Below are 18,903 nucleotides of genomic sequence, written 5' to 3'. Positions count from 1 at the left end.
AGTTCAAGTGCCACACTATGGGTGGAGCTCATGCTCTGTAGTCACAATTGTAGACCAAGACCACAATTATTGAAGATCATTTATTTATTTTTTTATCAAAGTACAGATTACATATGGAAAAACAGTCGATTTGAATTAGTGCACTGATATTATCGAAAAAAAAAGAAGAATTAGTGCACTTATAAGTTTCGTACAACACCTATAACAATTCTGTCACTGGCGCTGATTGCTGAACAGATAAAATTGATATATTTGTTGGTGCCGACCCATTAACATTTCTATTATGAGTGCTTCTCTGCTACAGTGATGTTGGTGGATATTCATGGTGTCTCCCACTCCTCAAAGTAGAAAGCCAGATCACATGATTGTACCCGGTACACAAGCAAGCTTCTTATTTTCTCCCATATCCAATTTCTTTTTTCTTCAAAACTCAGTGATTTTGTTGTTTGGAATTTAAATTGTCTTTAATACTATCATATATCATTCAAGGATATTGTTTATTCTTTTAAACCAAGCAATTAAACATATAGTTTTGTACTTTTATTCCCTTAAATCATCTCCGTTCCCACCTAAGTCCTATCCACTTCACACAGCAGTGACCATCTTGATGAAGAGTCCAAACCGTCCAAATGATATCACTCGATTTCAAGTATAAATAAATGAATTTGTTCCCATTGGGCCTCACACTCAAAACATGTAATAATAATAAAACTACAGGGCAATGCCGTCCATAAAAATCTCTCTCTCTCTCACACCAAAAATCCATTTTGACTTTCCAGTTTCCAAAATTGTGGAAAATTTGGGGGGGATGAAGATTAAGGAATCGGATGATAATAATAAAAAAGAGATAATTGTTGGTCGAGTATTAGTCGGGGCTGGAGCCAGATTACTTTTTTATCCAACACTTCTTTATAATGTTTTTAGAAACAAACTTGAATCTGAGTTTCGTTGGTGGGACGCTGTCGATCAGGTTTCATTTTTTCTTTTCACAATTCTTTATTATTAGGATCAACATACAGATTTTAGCTTCATACTTAAATATATTAACTTCAATTTTCAAACTCACAAAAATATAATTTTTTTTTCCCAACTTTTAAATTTTCTTTTTTATGTTATTCATTAGTTCTGGTTTCATATCTTGCATTGTCTTATGGTTAATACTTATTCACCTTTTTGTTTTTTCACTCAAACTTCACATTTTCAGTCTAGTTTACTGTTACTTTGGATATTTAGTCGATAAGGTAGAATTTGAATCAATCTGGTACCATTGTTATTTTCAGTTTCTGTTGTTAGGAGCTGTTCCGTTTCCCAAGGATGTTCCACGATTAAAGCAGCTTGGTGTAGGCGGAGTCATAACACTAAATGAACCGTATGAGACTTTGGTTCCGACATCGTTATATCGCGTGAGTAACATCTGCATTGTAGTTAATAATAACAGGAATGATTACGTGGTTTTGGCCTGTGATTGTGCTACTTGTTAACCTGGATTATCTTTTAAAGGTTTTAACTGGAACGTTCAGCTGCCAACTGAAGTCATGACTTCATTAAAACATGGTCCTGATTTTAACTGGTGCTATACTTGAAAGATGTGCCATTGTGGTTCTTGTAGGAGTTCACACAAGCATTAAGTGCATTCTCTGTTAGAGTCTCAATGAGTTATTCATTATTCAGAGTGAATTTATGCTTGTTAACTCAAAGCCCCTGGTCTTTCTCCATTGATCCTTTACCCCTTCGGCCCTCCCCCAGTATACCTGCTATAAAATTTTGTGTTTAATTAACTTGAAATGATTGAACATTCTAATTTGAGTAATCTGCATTATTTTTCCCACTTAATTTTCATCATAACTTTATGGGTTATTGATATATCAATCCATCTTGGACAATTCTAGAGAGACTCAAAAGACTGGTTGAGGTACTAAGCAATCACAATATAGTTATGCCTATAAAATATGTTCAAATGTACTTGTGCTTTATGAGGAAGCAAAACAGGAGTTCTCAACTCTCGAATGGTTCTGTTGATATATGTATGTAGAGAGATAATTAGTGGCTAACTAAATACTTTGTTTTCTTTAACGTGTGGTATATCAGCCTTTCGGTTTGACCTTTCCGTTCATTTGTTATTTATTTTTTATATGGTCTTTCAGGCTCATGGGATTGAACACCTGGTGATTCCCACGAGAGATTACCTTTTTGCTCCTTCAGCTTCTGATATTAACCGAGCTGTAGACTTTATTCACAGTGAGTAAACTCTGACCTCTTTTGTTTAGAAGTTGCAGTTCTTTTATGTATAATGTTTCCTTAGGTGTGGGTTGGAGTCTAACATTCTTATTTAAAATATCAATTTCATCCTTATCTAGGGAATGCGTGTTGTGGAAGAACTACATACGTCCACTGTAAAGCTGGAAGAGGCAGGAGCACTACAATTGTTCTATGCTATTTGGTGAGTTTTCATGGGCATGCCCATTTCTACACAAATATGTATACAGTGTGAATCTACTAGATGAATTCAGGGCTGATTTTCTGTGTTGACAATCATTACAAAATCAGATCGTTTGGACATTCCTAACCTTGCTAAGGGGGCGTTTGGCAACTAAACAAAAGTCAAAAGTTGTGAAGCTCAGTGTTGTAGAAACCGGCAATGTTGTCAACTCCTGAATCGAAACGGGAATCGTTTTCCATTTTTACCGAATCGTAAATCGTATCGAGTCGTAAATCGTAAGATTCAAGCCATAATATATATAGGGGTTGTAAATTTTTTACATATATGAATATACCATAAGAAAACTACTAATCACTTGGAGTTTGGAGTATAAGAAAGTAGAAACCTTAAGAGAAATCCCCAAATCTCCATTCCATGATCGAAATTTATGAAAAAATACTGAAATTTCGTTGAAAATGGGTGAAATTTGTCTAATTTTCGAAATATTCTATGGGCTTAAGTTATATAGACCTGACCCAAGTCTTATTAGGTTGGGTTGGACCTAACCCAGGTCCATATAAGTATATAACCCTTAGTTCTTAAGAAAAAAAAATTGAGAAGGAGGAGACCAGACCGAAAGAAAAGAAAAGAAAAGAGAATAGAAGAAGAAGAATTAGAAGTAGAAGAAGAAGAAGGTGTATAAAAACGTACCTGGTAAGTTCTCTGATTTCTTTCTATCTTCTCATTTTTTTTCTTTTCTTGATCTGTACCTGTTGCTGTTTTTTGAATCGAAGGAATCATTATTATTTCCGATTCCTACGATTTTGCGATTCGAATCCCGATTTTTGACCGATTCTTGTCATTAACGATTTATTGGTACGATTCTGATCTTTTGAATTACGACTCGACTTGAGTCGTACGATTCAAGTCGAGAATCGTACGACTTTGATAACACTAGAAACCGGTAAAAACTGCGAGTTGACCCAAACCGCATAGAAATCGAGTTGACTCATTGGAAAAACCAGAAATTATGAAAACCGGAATAAATCGCATGCGATTTGTCTCAAAATGGCAAATCGCAAGTTAACTCTTAAATCTTACGGTTTAAAATCTAAATAAAAGATGAGGAAGAAGTAAAAATGAGAAAGAAGTGAGTAATCAGTACTTATTTACAACACCAACACTTTCAAAAAATATAAGAACATGAGGCACTTGAGAGAGTAGAAGTGGAGAAGAGAGAGGCATAGAGATCGAGTGGTCGGAGTGCTTGAACTGAGAGAGAGAGAGGCGAGAGCAGATTGGACCAGAGAGTGAGGCAGAATTGTTGGAGAAGAAGACTCCCAATTGTTTTATTTTTAAGCCCTAGTGGGCTTTTTTAATTGGTATTTGGGCTTGTAACTTAAATGTTTAATTGGGCCTTTATATTTCTTTTTATTTTGGACAGACCTTTTATAAACAATTTGGGCTAAAAAACTTGGAATATTGTTTTAAACTATGCAACAATTACAAACCGGGCCTTTTTTATTGGGCCTACTTTAAAGGTTTATAAGTAACATGGTTTTAAAATTTCATTCATGTATGGGTTTCTAATCATACATATATTTTTTGAAGTCTAAAATACTTGGAGAAAAAAATCTTACGATTTACGATACGGTTTAAGATTTAATCTGACTCTTAACCTCTACGGTTTAAGATACGAGTTACGATTCTACAACACTGAAGCTATAAATCCCTTTTTTTATTTGTAACTTCACGTAAAGAATAAGCACGGTTGGCATATTATAATTTTAAAAGCCAACAAGCTAGAAATTAAAATGCCAAGAAGTTAAAAGTTAGTTTGTATATACATTTCAAAAGTGCTTCCTAATTAACACTTTTAAAACTATACGCTATGCAGTTAAATCGCTACTCGCTTGAAGAGTGAGTAGGTGTAATCGGCCGGGGATTAATCGGACGATTTTTCATAACATTATATTTCTTTACAAATAATTATTAAATATATTTAACTTTGAAATACCAATATAATGAAGCCAATTAAGAACCCAATCAATCAATAAACAATTAAAACACTCAATCAACTAAAATAAATATGATTAAAGTGTAGAACTTTACAAAATCGAGGGTTGGTCGAATCGGCGAAATGTCGAGTTCAATGTTTAACATTGAAATAGTGAACACAATCGGCCGAGTACTCGGGGAGTTTTTGAGCCCGATTGTAATTGGGGATTAAATTGTTAGTCGGGTCGGCTAAGCAGCGAGTAGCGAGTACTCACCGATTGCTCGGGGAGTACTCAACGATTTAATAGCCCAGTCCATACGTTATAAATATTATAGTATCTTAGCACTAACAGTTAACTGTTGGAGCGTAGTGGTTAAGCAACTACCAAGTTATACGTTGGAACCCAGGTTCGAAACTCTTGGCAGGAAAAATTTATTTTTCGTATACATAACATTAATGGGGAAAAAATTAACCAAATATGGTTGGGGGATGGAATCAAACCCGCGACCTGGATGTGGCGGAACGGCTGGTTTGGTCCGGGTGGACAACAACACTTCAGTCCGGATCCATGGACAAGTAAATTAATAACACCAATTGCCCAAGAGAAATACAAAGCCCAAAGCCCGAAGGAAAAAGCTAGAAAAATAGGCTACATAAAAAGCCATTTATAATCTTCTTAAAAAGTTATTTTTTGTCTTTATGGTTTCTTGACTTTAGGAGAATACCAAATGAGCTTTTGGCTTATATCCTCCTAGAAAGCCACAAAGTGGCTTTTCGATGTGTTGCCAAACGCCCTCTAAAAGTATTTATTTAAACTTTTGAAATTTTCTACGCTACCAGATTTCTTCCATTTAAGATCCTTTTTTGACTAGGCTAGATATGTATAATCGAACTGAAGTTTTGTGTGAGGATGATCTCTAAGGTGGAAAGATCATATCTACCAAAGAACAGCACTTGAGTCATCTTGTAGGTTCACCAACCTACCCTTTATATAATATATTTGTGGGAGCCCGTGTGCGTGTGTGCCTTTCTGTGGCTAGATCTGTATCTTTTAGCTTATATATTCTCTCTAGGGCATTCACATACACTTTTTATTGCTCATTGTTCAGCTGATGCCTTCTTACAACTTCCGCTCTAGCCTATTCTGCCGAAGAGGTTACGTTTTCTTTCTTTTGAAATTCTTCCAACCTAACATTGTCTTCAATTACTACAGGTGGAGTATAAACACATGACACCGGCTGCTGCTTTGGAATATGTAAGGTCCATAAGACCACGAGTGCTCTTAGCTCCTTCTCAGTGGAAGGTATGCAGGAATTCTTTCCCTAGAATAGATATAATAAAGTCTTGTTGTTGTGTACTTGTGTTTGTAACATATTATGCCAAATTTGATTTCTGTTGTTCAAATATTAATTCTTCATTTCTTGGGGAAGCTTAGAGATGTCAATTGGATCTAATTATTTGGTATGCTTGAAGTTACGTGAACATACCTTAGTTTCAATATCGAACTTTTATTAACACCACTAATTTTCTCAAGGGCGATCCAACAATTAACCTCAACTTCACTAAACCATGGTTAAAAGTTACTAAGGGCGACCCAAACTCAGAGTACCAAATGAAAAAAATAAAAATAACCCCACTAAACCACATGTGTTTCTTCTTCTTTCCATTCAACCATACACTAATGTGTTCTTCTTTTTGCTTAAACACACAAACACAAATGTTTCCCCTCAAAACACCAAACCCAACATTCTTTTATATATATGTGTGTGTGTGTGTGTGACATGGAACAATTTCCCCAAAACAACACTAAACTTGTGGTTTCCGCGGGAAATATAACCATAGTTCATCATCTTAGTTTTATTATTTGGACTGTGGTCACGGCGATTTTGTGGGAAATGATAGTAGCTATAATTCATTAGGGTCTGTTCTGAGAAATGGTGGATCATGGTGTGAACCATTTAAGATATGGCAAACACTATATGACTATGATATAGCTTATGGTTTACATGAGCAAGAAGCAAAGTAGAAGTTGCACTTTGGTCAAAACAAGCTGGATTCGATCAACAGTAATAGAACCCCTTCAACCTCTTTGGTGCATTTCTCACCCAGGATCGTGTAAATAAATCTAGTGATTTTATTGATTGAAAAATCATGTGAGATCATAAGTGTGTGATGAAAAGCCCAAGTTGATAAGTTTGAATTTTTGGTAAAGAGGAGTATACCCTTTTCCTTTTAGAAATGAGTGATAATGCTCAATCGCCAACAATGGAAACTAGTGAAGGAACATTCAGTGCTTAAGCTTATGGCGTTATGTGGTGCGTGTTTGCGTTTGTCGTCATATACTCAAATTTTCTTAACCTCTAAATTTTCTTCTTTTTAGTTCTTGTTTTTTTTTGTCGCCTTTAATAATTCTACATATACTTGCTAGTTTTGCTCCTGTCTTTTCTTACCAACGAGGCTCAGTGTTTATATACTCAAAGTATACGCCTTTTTCTTAAATGTTTATCCTACTTGGTTTATTGAAGTTGTTAGAGATTGGCTTTATCCAAATCTACTATAGGAAAGGGTAAACTAAGGCATTCGGGTTCAGTGTTCTGGTTAATGATGACACAGACGTATCTGGCTTATCTAGATTTGACAATCACAATGTTTCCTTATTTAGGCTTTCGTTGTTTGGAACTTTTTATGGATTTGATCTGCCAGCCCCTCCTTATGTTTGTGCACGTGTTACACAGGCTGTTCAAGAGTTTGGGAAGTGTCGGCCAAGTCTAACGGCAAGTTCTTTCTCAGGAGATGAAGTTCTGATAACAAAAGCTGATCTTGAAGGTTATCATAACATTTCTGATGCTACAAAGAAGTTGAACATTGTTGCAAAGGCAGTGAAAGTGAAGCCAATGATAGCCAGGTTGTCTTGCCTCTTTGCAGCCCTGAAAGTATCTGGTAGCAACTCTCCCGTTGCTAGCAGGCTACCCCAGATACGTGCTTGTTGAAACTCAGGTTTGCTAGCCAGTCCTCTGTTATATATCCTGTACATAGATCAGACAACCTTGAAACTGTTCAAGATAAGCTGCAATAGTGAGAAAAATACAATAGCCTCTGTTGTCTATATCCCTGTATTGACAGAGAAGATTTACTGTTGCAGTTTTACATGTATAGCTCTACATAATCATGGCCGTTCATCCTTTAACAATGAATTGCACCATTTTTTCTCTAAGATGAATGAAAGTCAACTTCAAGTTTCTTTTAGAATGACTAGCGACTTATATTGAGTGATCCAACATATAGAAATGCAGATGTAGTGAGCAAATAATGGTTAAACATGTGGTTTAATCGGAGAGCTAGAGCACCACCGAACCTCATGGAAAGGTGTATTCTTAGAATTACAAGTGGCTGAATGATTGTACGTTTCTCAAATTCGTTGAAACCTGAATGGGATAGGCGCTTTCAAGTAGCCACTCTTAATGTAAGCACACGTCTTAAGTTGTGAATCAGCCAAACAGTGTACATAGTTTCAAGTCATTGTATTGTGAAAGTGATAGTGTTGGCACTTAGCAGTAAATACAGATGTATGGTTCATTTTTCGGGTAAATTTTGAGATTTAAGGTAAACAATGTGTCAATTTATAGCTAATCCTCGAACCTTTCTGTGAACACACATCATGCGGATTTGCAAACTCGAGAATCAAAGAAAATATTGAGGCGCCGCTACCTAAGAGCATCTACCCATGGTATGCTACATTCAAATAAAAAGGACTATGGAGTGCTAGTGGCTCTCTTTACTGCCAGGCATGCTTCAAATTCACATTGATGGATCCATCAACAGCTAATTCTGGTTTTCGAGGAAGCTGTGCTTATAATGTGTTCTATATCAGTGGCGTTGCCAGTGACGGCTTATCAAGCAAAATTCACTGGTTTTGAGCTTCCGCCTCTCTACCTTATTTGGAATCTAAAAGAATTGCCTTTTTCTTTTCTTTTTTCGTTAAACTAAAAGAATTGCTTAGAATATGCGTATAAGTGTCTTTCAGGGAGTAGCATGTAATCCCTGGATGACTCACGAGTCACAACTCACAAGCCACTAGGGACGTTGTTGTCTGCTAGCATTACTTAGATAAACAAGTATGAAAACCATGCTGTACATTGGTTTTTTTTTCTTCTAAAGTCTTAAAGTCTTAAAACCCGTTCCTCGAGTTCGATAGTTAACATGATTTTTTTGGATTCTAATTATAATTATATAGGAAAGGCTCATCTATTTTTTTAATAGGAGATAATTATGTTATTTAAGTGACATTAGAAAGATTTTTCTAAATTATTAATAAAAAAGAACTTGTTCTAATATTAGCTAGAGAAATTGGGGATAATTATATAATTTAAGTGATATTAGAGAGGTTTTTCTAAATTATTAATAAATAGGGGTTTGTTCTAATTTTTGTGAGGGAGGTGTTTTGAAATTGTGCAACTATGGAGATTACAAATTGCCTCCTCGATAGTTTAGAGGAGTTCCTAAATACCCGGCTATCATATAGTGTAGAGATATTACATTTTGAAATAGAGTTACATATTTTAACTGCCTGTATGTATTTCAGTTTCATCGGCTTCACTCTGTCAATCTAAGCAGAAAGAGACACAACGAACTTGTTTTATTGATATATTTTGTAGACACCATGGAATGAAAGGTTCGATTATTCTTTGTCCCTTCAATTCGTTGTATTGAGGCTTCCATAGAACTTGTTTTATTCTCTTACAAATTACTTGTCAAAATTTTACAAGACATATATACCTTCTATTATTGTGGATCCCTGCAGAATTATAGTTCCGCGGTTATCAGTGTTTACAAGTAGAGGACCTATAGTGCAAGATATCTCGTATTTTGCTAATTCTGATAAAGGCAGAGTTTATCCTAGAGAATACTCTTTCAAAAAGCTTAGATGATTATTGATGAGGATTAAGGATATTCCACATGTTTCGATTCCACTTCCCATTTATTTTCTGCTAAAATCAATTCAAGGGTGCATTTGGCACAGACCCTCGAATATATGTCGGGAGCGTCACTCAATAGTGTGCATCATTCATCCACCACGAAACTCTAGGGATCCAAATCTTTTGTATTTCTCTTACTGTGTACTTAATTAGGAGTTGACTTAGGAGCTAGTACTCATGTCAAAATACCCACCCCTCACTTCTCCTAGTCCCACCTTTATCTCAAGAGCTTAAAATCTCTAGAAGAGTTGTGAAGAATATTCATTTTAACAATGAAGTAATTTGTTTTACAGATTTAAGCTGATATTATAGCTGACATACATGAGAATTATAGCTAATATACATGCCAATAATATCATGAACAAACAACATATCAAATGTGTGAGTAAACATCTTAAATCTCAAACGAACAATTTCCTCTAATGAAAGAGATCTCTTTCTACTTCTGACTTCTGATAAAAGAAGATTATTCCAGAGAATACTCCCTTTAGAAAAGCTTAGTTGATTCAGTACCATTGTTTCATGTTTCTTCATAGACTAAAACTCATTACAGCCCTACAGGACTTATTCTAACGTGGTCACGATATACTTCAGAGTTATTTCCTGCATTTGAAGCTGCCATGCAATCATCTCTATGATTTAATTTACGGCTTAGCTTAAAAAAACTTCACTCAGTCATTAGATTCAAGCTTAACAATCTCCATTAGCCTTCAATTTCAAATTAAGCTGATACATATATGTATAATTAACATTAATCAAGGTTAGAAGAATAAAGCACTTGTTGGAGAATATAAATTAAAGAGGGTCATGTTGTGATATTCCCCCTCCCACTACAAAATATGTACTGCAATTTCTTTAGGGACCAAATCTGAGTACCTTGGAAACCCTACCAGTGGCAACAATCCCCTGTTAACTAAAAAGAGCATCCAAAATCTCTATAAAGTGAAAGAAAACGAATATCAACTTTTTAAGGTGAACAAGACATATCACCCTTTTCCTATTGCATGTGGAAAGAGACAATACTCTTCCATACATTCTATTCTCCCCACGTTCTTGTCAAAGATTTAAGTATTTCCTTCCTTTTCATGTCCACACTGAAACTACAGTTTATGTGCGGGCACTTATTTGTTAGTGCCAATTTGGGCATCCAGTTATTTAATTACCCGTTTGTTGCAATTTGGGCTGCAAATGGCCAGAGAGCCGATAAATAATGATTTCGTTGAATATGCATGTCCTAAATTCGAAATCTGAATCCAATAATGATTTGCTTGAAACTATAGAATCTGTGCATGGTCATAGCACATGCATGTTTATGTTAGGATTCTCCATCACAGTGTAAAATTAAATCTGCCTCTCATCTTTAGGATTTTTAGAGCTTCTTTACGTACGTAATTTTATAAGAAACGATTATATTCCAATGTTAGAATTGTTGGTTGCCTTCACTTAAAAGTACTAATTATGGTGTCATTTATTTTTTTGATGTACCTGTTACTCTGCCTCTGTTAGCAATTCTATTCGCTATTCCATATTAGTTCATGAAAAATTTCAGCCAAATTCTAAACAGATATACTACCGTAATCACAAGCTAATAGTTCTGAACTTCAATGTAGGTAGCAACTACTTGCGTTTTTTTTTTTTTTTTTGAAATGTTGCTGAGGTTACGTTGGTCTGAAAATTTCAACTGGTTATTACTTAGGGTAGAATGTATACGTCAAACAATCGAAAGAAATTAAAATACAAGGGGTATCACATATTCACATTGTTAGAACTATAATCAAAATACATAAAATTTCTTATCAGTGGTCGCGATGATCTTTGATTTATTGATGAGACAGCAGACAGGTGATATTGGTCACCTGAAGCCTATATAAAGATTATTCTTGTCGGTTCCTTCGTTTGTGTTCTTTATTCTGTGAGAAACTACCATGAAGGTGCCACTCTACCATGTTGCTCTACCTTTTTTTTTCATGGAAACAAAAGTTAAACATGCTACATGCACGTTCGTTCATCTATTCGTCTATCTTTCACTCAAGCTCATATCTTCTAGCTATACTGAAAAGAATTAGCATCTAGAATAGAATAAAGCAATAAAGAGAGGTCGAGACTCTTTCCCAAGTAACAGAAAACATAGAGAGGCACCTAAAATGTGAGTTCTGTTATCCCTATAATAACCTGATTCCCATTTCCTGATAAATCTTCGCAAATTCCATCATTCATAGCACATGTTATTTCCAATTAGGAGTGGTCGACCAACGAAATTTGCTGAAGAGCCAATAGCTTAATGGCTATGCAGTCCAATGTTGCAGTTTAGAAACTCACCAGGGTCCCCTGGGGGAGTTTGACTGTTGTAAAAGTTGAAATTATTTGAAGTCTACAGGGCTGTGATTTTGGGCTTGGTTCCTTCAGAGCTGGTTCTGACTCCATAGTGCCATAGTTAATTACTCGTCAAGGCTAGTGATGGTAACCTTCGGGATAGGTACACTGTAACCTCTTGGCTGCTTTGGTGGACCAGAGGGAGAGCAAGATTTCGTTGTCAACAACAGCCTCTATATATAAAGAGGTTAAAAAATTGCTTCAGCTCCCATTTCCAGTGCAATATAGACTGTGTACTGAGAATCTCTGTGCAAAGGTGATTGCTCCAAGTTGAAAACGTAGCGATGCGCCTGTTATAAAGTTTCAGAGTTTCAACCAAAATAACCAAAGTATCCCTTTCTTATGTCTAAAAGATTGCACAACTTCGTGTAGAAAGTTCAAAATACCCTGAAAAGTTGCCGTAATGATCAATATGTATTGGTTTAGCACTCTCCATAATTAGCGATACTTCTTTAGCAGAAAAAAAAAAAGCTTTAGCAGAAAATTTATGATATTTGACCTCCCAAGATTGGCTTTGGGCCTGTTGTTTAAGTTCATCAGACATCCCTAACATGTAGGATCACAAAAATAAGGACTGATGCTAGATCGATCGACATGAAGAGTTGAAGGGACGCAATAATCATAATATTCATAAGGTAAATAGATGAATCAGCAATTAAGACTTATTCTAGGATATGGAGTACAAATGCTGCACAAGGATGAAATATATAATACAAACATAAGGCAGATTCCGATCGGTTCCCAAGGTTTATATGAAATGAAACAAGATTCATGTTCCATTCACTAAACCCTTCGAAATTAAGAATAGGTTCTACGATCATACCCGTACGTAATCATCATCCCGACTGTTAGCCAAGTCCTCTTTTTAAAGGCATAGATATATAATGGTCTGAATTCCAAGTCAAATAAATGGCCAAAGTTCAGATGAAAACCAAGTTCTATTTACATACATCATACATGCACATAAAAATATAGAATCCCACACAAATACAAATGTATGTGTATGTATAAAGTGTATTATGATTATACTAAATTATTCAGAAACGTATTAAAATGCGTTGGATGTGTCATGTGTGTGTGTTTTTTGGATGTGGACAAGCAAGTTGATGGTAGAGGGATCTTCCAAATCCGAAACCTGGTAAACCAATTCGTACTTTAGACAAGAAAAGTTTATAAAGAGCTAGCTATATCAATGAAAGATGACAACACGAGATCACAACTAACAAAGGTTTGCTTCAACCAAAACAGAATAGAAAAGAAAAGAGAAAACGTAATAAACTAAACTAATTATATTGTTTGCTGTGGAACAAACCCTTTGGTTTCTGTGTTTAGAAGTTTAGCTAAAATGGTACAAAGAAAGAAAGAAAAAAAAAATAAAAAAATAAGAATAGTAATAGAGATGATACTGTAATCATGATGGTGATGATTTTCATGCATCATTGTTTTGCTTTGGGTCTTTGTGTTTTTTCTTCTTCTACTGTCAGCAAGAGCAGCCTTTCTTTTTTCCTTACTTCTTTTCCTTTTCGATTTTTTTCTTTTCATTTTTACTTTCTTTAGTTCCCACGGGCCACTTGGACTATTGTACAGTTAGTTTAGTTGAACCATGAGGATTCAGAACATGTCCCAACCTCATGATGCAGAGAGAAAAAAGACGAAACCATAGAAGGAGTTTCTTGGCTTCTATTCAAAAAGAGCTGCATCACCTTCAAGTACTGTTGATGATGACACTATGGCAGTGATGTTGTCTGTTAGGGGTCTATTTTACTTATAGGTTTTTGCTCCTACCCATGATGATCCGGGTTGTCAGGGTCATGCCAGAAGGAATACTTTAGCCATTCTGCCTCTTGTGGGTTGGTGATGGATGACTCCTGCCAATGCAAAGATGGATTCAATAGGGTAAGTTGTAAGGTTCGTTTAAAAATGCTGTTAATCTATGACAGCAACTTGAATATGCTCACATAAAAAAAAAAAAAACTTGAATATCATATAGATACAATAAATAAATAAAAAATCAAAAGCTTCTTAATCTCCTAGTATTTTTCTTCCAATTAATCACACTGAGCATGATGATCATCGATCATATGAAGAATGTAGGTTCATCAGGTGACTACTATGTGGACCAAAAGGAGAGTGCCAGGTGGTGTATTTTAATTTATGGACAAACCTACATGAAATTGAGCACCTTGCAGCAAAATATTTTCTAGAAAATGAAACAAAGAAGGAAAGGGAAAAGAGAAAAGAGAAAAGAAGAATGTTTCTAGTTTTTCACTTTCCATTATAATATAAAAAAGAAGTAGAGTTCCTCTTTGCCTTTCCCGGCCCCTTCTTAATCCTTCTTGATTTTCTGCTAATTTAGTTGGTTAACTGACACATATGACTATGGGTTTCAGTGTCAAAAGCTTAAACTTACCCCTTTGATGTCAGTTGAAGTGCAACCCATCAACAGTTCCTCCAAACCTGAACCAGACCGTCCTCCCAATTTAAGTTGTTGTTGTTGTTGATGTTGATGTTGCTGTTGTTGCTGTGGATAATATTTGTTCAATTACAATTTCCAACAAAGCAAAAACATGGCACATAATTCTATATAACAAGTGTATAAATGAAAAACAAAGGGAATAATTAATATCAAGAGTGTAAATGAGGAGTAAATCAGATATTATTACATTTACTAGCATATTTGGACATATCTGTGCACAAATAAATCCCAGACCACTTCCACCAAAACCACATTTCAACATTTTGATTATTCGCCACACTAGCTAGATTATATATTCTAGCATAACTAGCACTTAAGAAGAAGCTAGGAAAAAGATAGTGTGTTAGTTAGTTGCTTTAAATTTTTACCTGAAGGATTATTCTGGACATATGGAAGGAATCTTCATAAGGAACAACGGAGGTGTGATGAAGAGGAGGAGGGGGAATAATGGTAGAGATGGGATTGGAAGGTCTGCTGACATGATATGCGGCTGTTGTAACCTGATGTTGATGGTGATGATGTTGTTGTGTTTGTTGTTCATGGCTCACGTGGTGCTGCATTTGATGTTCATGCTCTTCATGTTCCTGGCACGTGTGAGGAGAGGCATCTCTTCCCTTTGTAGTTTCTTCCACTCTCACCTGTCAACATATATTCCCAAAACAACAAAATTCAACTGTTTGTCAATATCTTCTTTTTTGTTTCTCTCTGAATGTAATAATATTCTCTAAATAAAAATATAGCAGCAGATTAGGTATGCTGGGAAAGTGGGAGTTGAGGCGACGTAGTCCTTGGAGAGGCTTTTTCATGAAAGAAATGAAGCAGAAGCTTGACATGGGTAACTAACTAGGAGGTCCATTTTTAATTGATTCAAGTAGAATACTGCTGCTTCACCATCTTTATAGAAGAAAGGATCGGAGGCGTTCGGTGAGGGTACTTGTGCATATCTAAATAAAAGACTAGGGGATAAAAAACACATAAAATTATTGGCTTATGTACCTCATCAAAACTTTTCCTAAATGGGACAAAGCTGAAGTGATCAGATTTCAGTTGCTGAATATCCATGGCACTGTAACTTGAAATACCCATGCCAGCGGCACCAGCGCCAGAACCAGATAACTCATCTTTAAGCGTGCCAACATCTTTAGAAGAAGAACAGCTACCACTACCACTATCTCTTCTACTACCAACCCTATCAGCACTTCCTTCACCAGTACTTACACTTCGCTCCGACCAGTTACATTGTCTCGGTTGTGTCTGATAGAAGATTTTCGATACAACAAGCTCTCCTTCTTTTTCTTCTTCTAGCTGACCCAAGTGGTATTGGTGCATGACCCAATTAGTTTTTTCAGGTTTTCTGTTCTTGCCAAAGTTAGTGTATAGGACTAAGATCTTCTTGCATCCTTTTTGCTTGCCATTAACCATAACAGGCCTTGTTTTGCCAGTTTTATGCCATCGGGTCTCACCGCCTTGTAGATCACATTCTGTTTGGATTTTCCTTCTCTTTCTTGTTCCGGTTGTGTAGGCCTTTGAGGGTCTGTGGAAGAAGTGTTTGCTTAGACCATCTCTTGTCACCCCTAGAGGAAAATTGAAGCATTGTTATTAATCAAAGTTAGGTTAACTTAGGTGTAACAAACGTGCAGTAAGAAAGTAGATTAAGAAACTGCTGAAGAATATATCAACTTCATTAGTCTTACCTAATAAATAAACTCAGATAATCGATTATCAAATTCGAAAAATACCTGGAAGTCTTTCTGGATGTGTATAGCAAATACCATCCTCTCCTTCAATTGTAGGGATGAACTCATCTATTAAAGGGTGAGATTTTGCGTCTTGCGCTTCAACCTTAGCTTCGAGATGCTCTATTAGTTCTTGATCTGTTGGATCAAATTTCACTCCTGCTGGAAGACCTAACCAATCCTGCAAAAATCACATTCGAAGAATTTTCTTTTTAGCCTTGATAAAAAGCTATTAATAGATTGTTATCAAAAACAGTCAACGAAAGCGCGATTCTTATCTATCGTGTTTGATTTTTAACATGCAATCTTAGAGTTGAAGCAAAGAATAATATTATTGTACCGGCTTTCGTTCGAGCTTGTGTCCACAACCAGGGCACTGCTTGGATCCACACAGTTGATGCTCTTCAAGCTTTGCATCAATAAGATTTGAACTGCTGAATGAACCTACCTGATTCTTGTTCATGGTTATTCACACACAAATATTAATATTCTCCTCCCTCTCAAGTCAAGTGAATATCTTCCATATCTTGATCTACTCGGTATCAGCCTAGCTAGTCCAATGGAGATCTGCTGATTCTGATTACTATATATAAGAAAACATAAAGGTCAGCTTTAAGAGCTAAATGATCATTCAAGTGCAGCTAGCTAGGAAACTATATGAAAGATGAAAATAAGGAGAAGAACCCTACAAAGGTATATGCAGTAACAAGATATTATTGCAGCATCAAACTTGTATGAGCATAAGAATGGTGTTAAAAAAGGAGATTCAAGACAGCCAAGTTATGGAAAAGGTTCAATAATAACAAGAAAGAAAAGAGCATGAGATATGAGAAAGAGAAGAGAAGAGAGGAAGGAATGGAAGAGGGGAGATAAGAAAGAGAGGAAAAGAGGAAACTGTTATGCAGATTTGAGATATAAACTAGCTTTAACCATGAAAAACAACAGAATTGCTTCTACTTTAACTGAAGCCAATGTGAAAAAAGGAAAAGGGAGAGATTACAATAGAGAGAGAGAGGTGTAGGCGATTTTGTTTTCTAAAGCTATATAAAGCTCTACCACCTTTGTTTTTAACCTTGACTACTAAAGCAAAAGCTTGAAACGCCCTTCAATAACAGCTGTTACTGTGAGACAATTCTTCAAAAGAACTCTTATTCATTTCAAATGTACTCAAACTCACTACTAGCACATAAAAAATTACTTTTTTTTTTTTTTTTTCTAAATCCATTTTAATTGTAACTTCTGTAAAAATATGGTGGAAAAACACATGTTTAATTTCTATATGTTCATTAGAAGAAACATATATATCTTGAAAAAGATGATATATAGATGAACTTATTATATATGGGGGTTGAGAGAGAGAGAAAAAAAAAGATGGATTTGGCTAAAAATGAAAAAAAAAAAAAAAAAAAAAAAAGGTGATAAGAACTCACATGGGTATTGAGCTGGAGTGCTGAAATCATGATTCTTTTGGCCATGAGAGAGTTGCAGAAGGAGGGGGGTAGAGAGAGAGAAGGAAGTGAAAGGGTGAATGGTAAGGTTGCTTGATATGCAAGGCAAAATGAGCAGTACACACTTGATGGACCACCACCACACCTTTCAATTAGATTATATATAAAATATGAATAAATAACAAAATCACCAAACTTCAACAAGAAGCACCACATATAATATCAAACTTAAAAACCAACAAATACTAAGTAAACAGTGTGAAAGTAAATCAATTATACTAAAATTTCCTTTTTGTGCCTGTGTTTCTATAATAAAAAGGTAATTTGCAACAGCTAGCCTAGTCTACATTGGCTCCACCTTGAAGTTTTATCATTTTAGTCCATGAAACTTATTACAAGTGGGCTTAAAAAAGATTACAGGACCGATGCCTAAGTCCATTCAAGTTTAATTTCATCATCTTTTTTCCAGCATAGAAGATCAAAAAATCTGTGAGGAAGGGTGGTGGGCTCAGAGAGCAATATGTCCTACCAAAGATTTTTATTTTGCTCAACCTTATTATATAATCATATTCATTAGATAGATTGATTTTTAGGGGGTCCTTAATTAGTTGCATCCATCTTCTTCTAGGGTCCCCCACTGTATCCACATTTTGTTTATAGGCATATTAGGCAATAACTGAAAATAGGGACAAAATTGCTTCTTAACACTAAACGACAATGTGAAAACCAAATTATGGAACCAGCAAGTACCATCAGGTGTGGGACCATACACCAAGCATTTTTAGACATGGGACCACCGAGTCTTTAGACATTAGAAACACATTTGTTTATTTTATTTTTATTTTTTTCATTATTAGTTAAAAATAAAACAAAAACAATTCGATATTTGTTAAAGTATAAAGCTAAAGAAGGATTGAAAAAATAAAAAAAAAACATATGAAAAAAAGACAAAAATAGAAAAAGGACAAATTTGGAAGAGAGAATAATTGGTTGGTGGGACCAAAGTTGGAAAGCTTTGGAAGGGATTCAAAGGAATACGGGATGGAGAAGGAAGAGTGCAAGAAGAGAATTGTGTCTTAAAATTGAGGGAATTTTATTTTAGATAAAATTGAGTGAATTGAGTTGGGTATGACCATATGACTATCTTTGCTGATATGGATCATGTTACTTTGTCTATTGTTTTCTCATTCCTTCTACCATACTCAAAATACTCTATCTCAATCTTATTACTTTATCAAATCAATTCAGCTATTTTATTACAAACCTCCCAATTTGTGAAATACTATCTATCATTCAAGAAACAGAAAACAGTAACTGTTCAGGTCTTGAAACTTGAAATATAGGAATGAGGGATCAAAGCCTACAAAGTTCGTTTCTAGCCTAGACATAGATCGTATACTACTGGTATTAACTATTAACTATTAAATTATTATTATACTACAGCGTTAATAGTAGATTAATAGGTGATCTCGTTTT

General features: G+C 35.4%; 2 protein-coding genes across 5 annotated transcripts; one reads left to right on the top strand and one right to left on the bottom strand.

Moving 5' to 3' along the window:
- Window positions 1-641: 641 nt before the first annotated feature.
- LOC147511783 (phosphatidylglycerophosphate phosphatase PTPMT2-like) lies at window positions 642-7,667 on the top strand. The gene is made up of 6 exons (XM_086603439.1): window positions 642-970; window positions 1,281-1,403; window positions 2,145-2,238; window positions 2,358-2,440; window positions 5,632-5,721; window positions 7,154-7,667. The coding sequence occupies exons 1-6, from the start codon at window positions 722-724 to the stop codon at window positions 7,406-7,408; spliced, it is 894 nt and encodes a 297-aa protein (XP_086459565.1). The 5' UTR covers window positions 642-721; the 3' UTR covers window positions 7,409-7,667.
- Window positions 7,668-11,110: 3,443 nt separating this feature from the next.
- LOC147511782 (NAC domain-containing protein 75-like) lies at window positions 11,111-17,543 on the bottom strand. 4 transcript variants are annotated; one of them, XM_086603436.1, is made up of 8 exons: window positions 17,410-17,543; window positions 16,320-16,562; window positions 15,983-16,160; window positions 15,240-15,817; window positions 14,612-14,881; window positions 14,178-14,288; window positions 13,553-13,635; window positions 11,111-12,057 (listed from the first exon to the last, which is right to left on the bottom strand). In XM_086603436.1, the coding sequence occupies exons 2-8, from the start codon at window positions 16,440-16,442 to the stop codon at window positions 11,928-11,930; spliced, it is 1,473 nt and encodes a 490-aa protein (XP_086459562.1). In that variant the 5' UTR covers window positions 16,443-16,562; window positions 17,410-17,543; the 3' UTR covers window positions 11,111-11,927. The 4 variants fall into 4 exon arrangements, 3 of the variants coding, with proteins under 3 accessions (XP_086459562.1, XP_086459563.1, XP_086459564.1); XM_086603437.1 differs by lacking the exon at window positions 17,410-17,543 and adding an exon at window positions 16,669-17,122; XR_015219497.1 differs by having other exon boundaries at window positions 11,923-12,057; window positions 13,471-13,635.
- Between the last annotated feature and the right edge of the window lie 1,360 nt (window positions 17,544-18,903).

Source organism: Coptis chinensis, chromosome 3, assembly GCF_015680905.1.
Source record: "Coptis chinensis isolate HL-2020 chromosome 3, ASM1568090v1, whole genome shotgun sequence".
NCBI classification, from domain to species: Eukaryota; Viridiplantae; Streptophyta; class Magnoliopsida; order Ranunculales; family Ranunculaceae; genus Coptis; species Coptis chinensis.
Note: the sequence above shows the minus strand (reverse complement) of the source record. Positions and strands in the feature narration are given on the sequence as shown.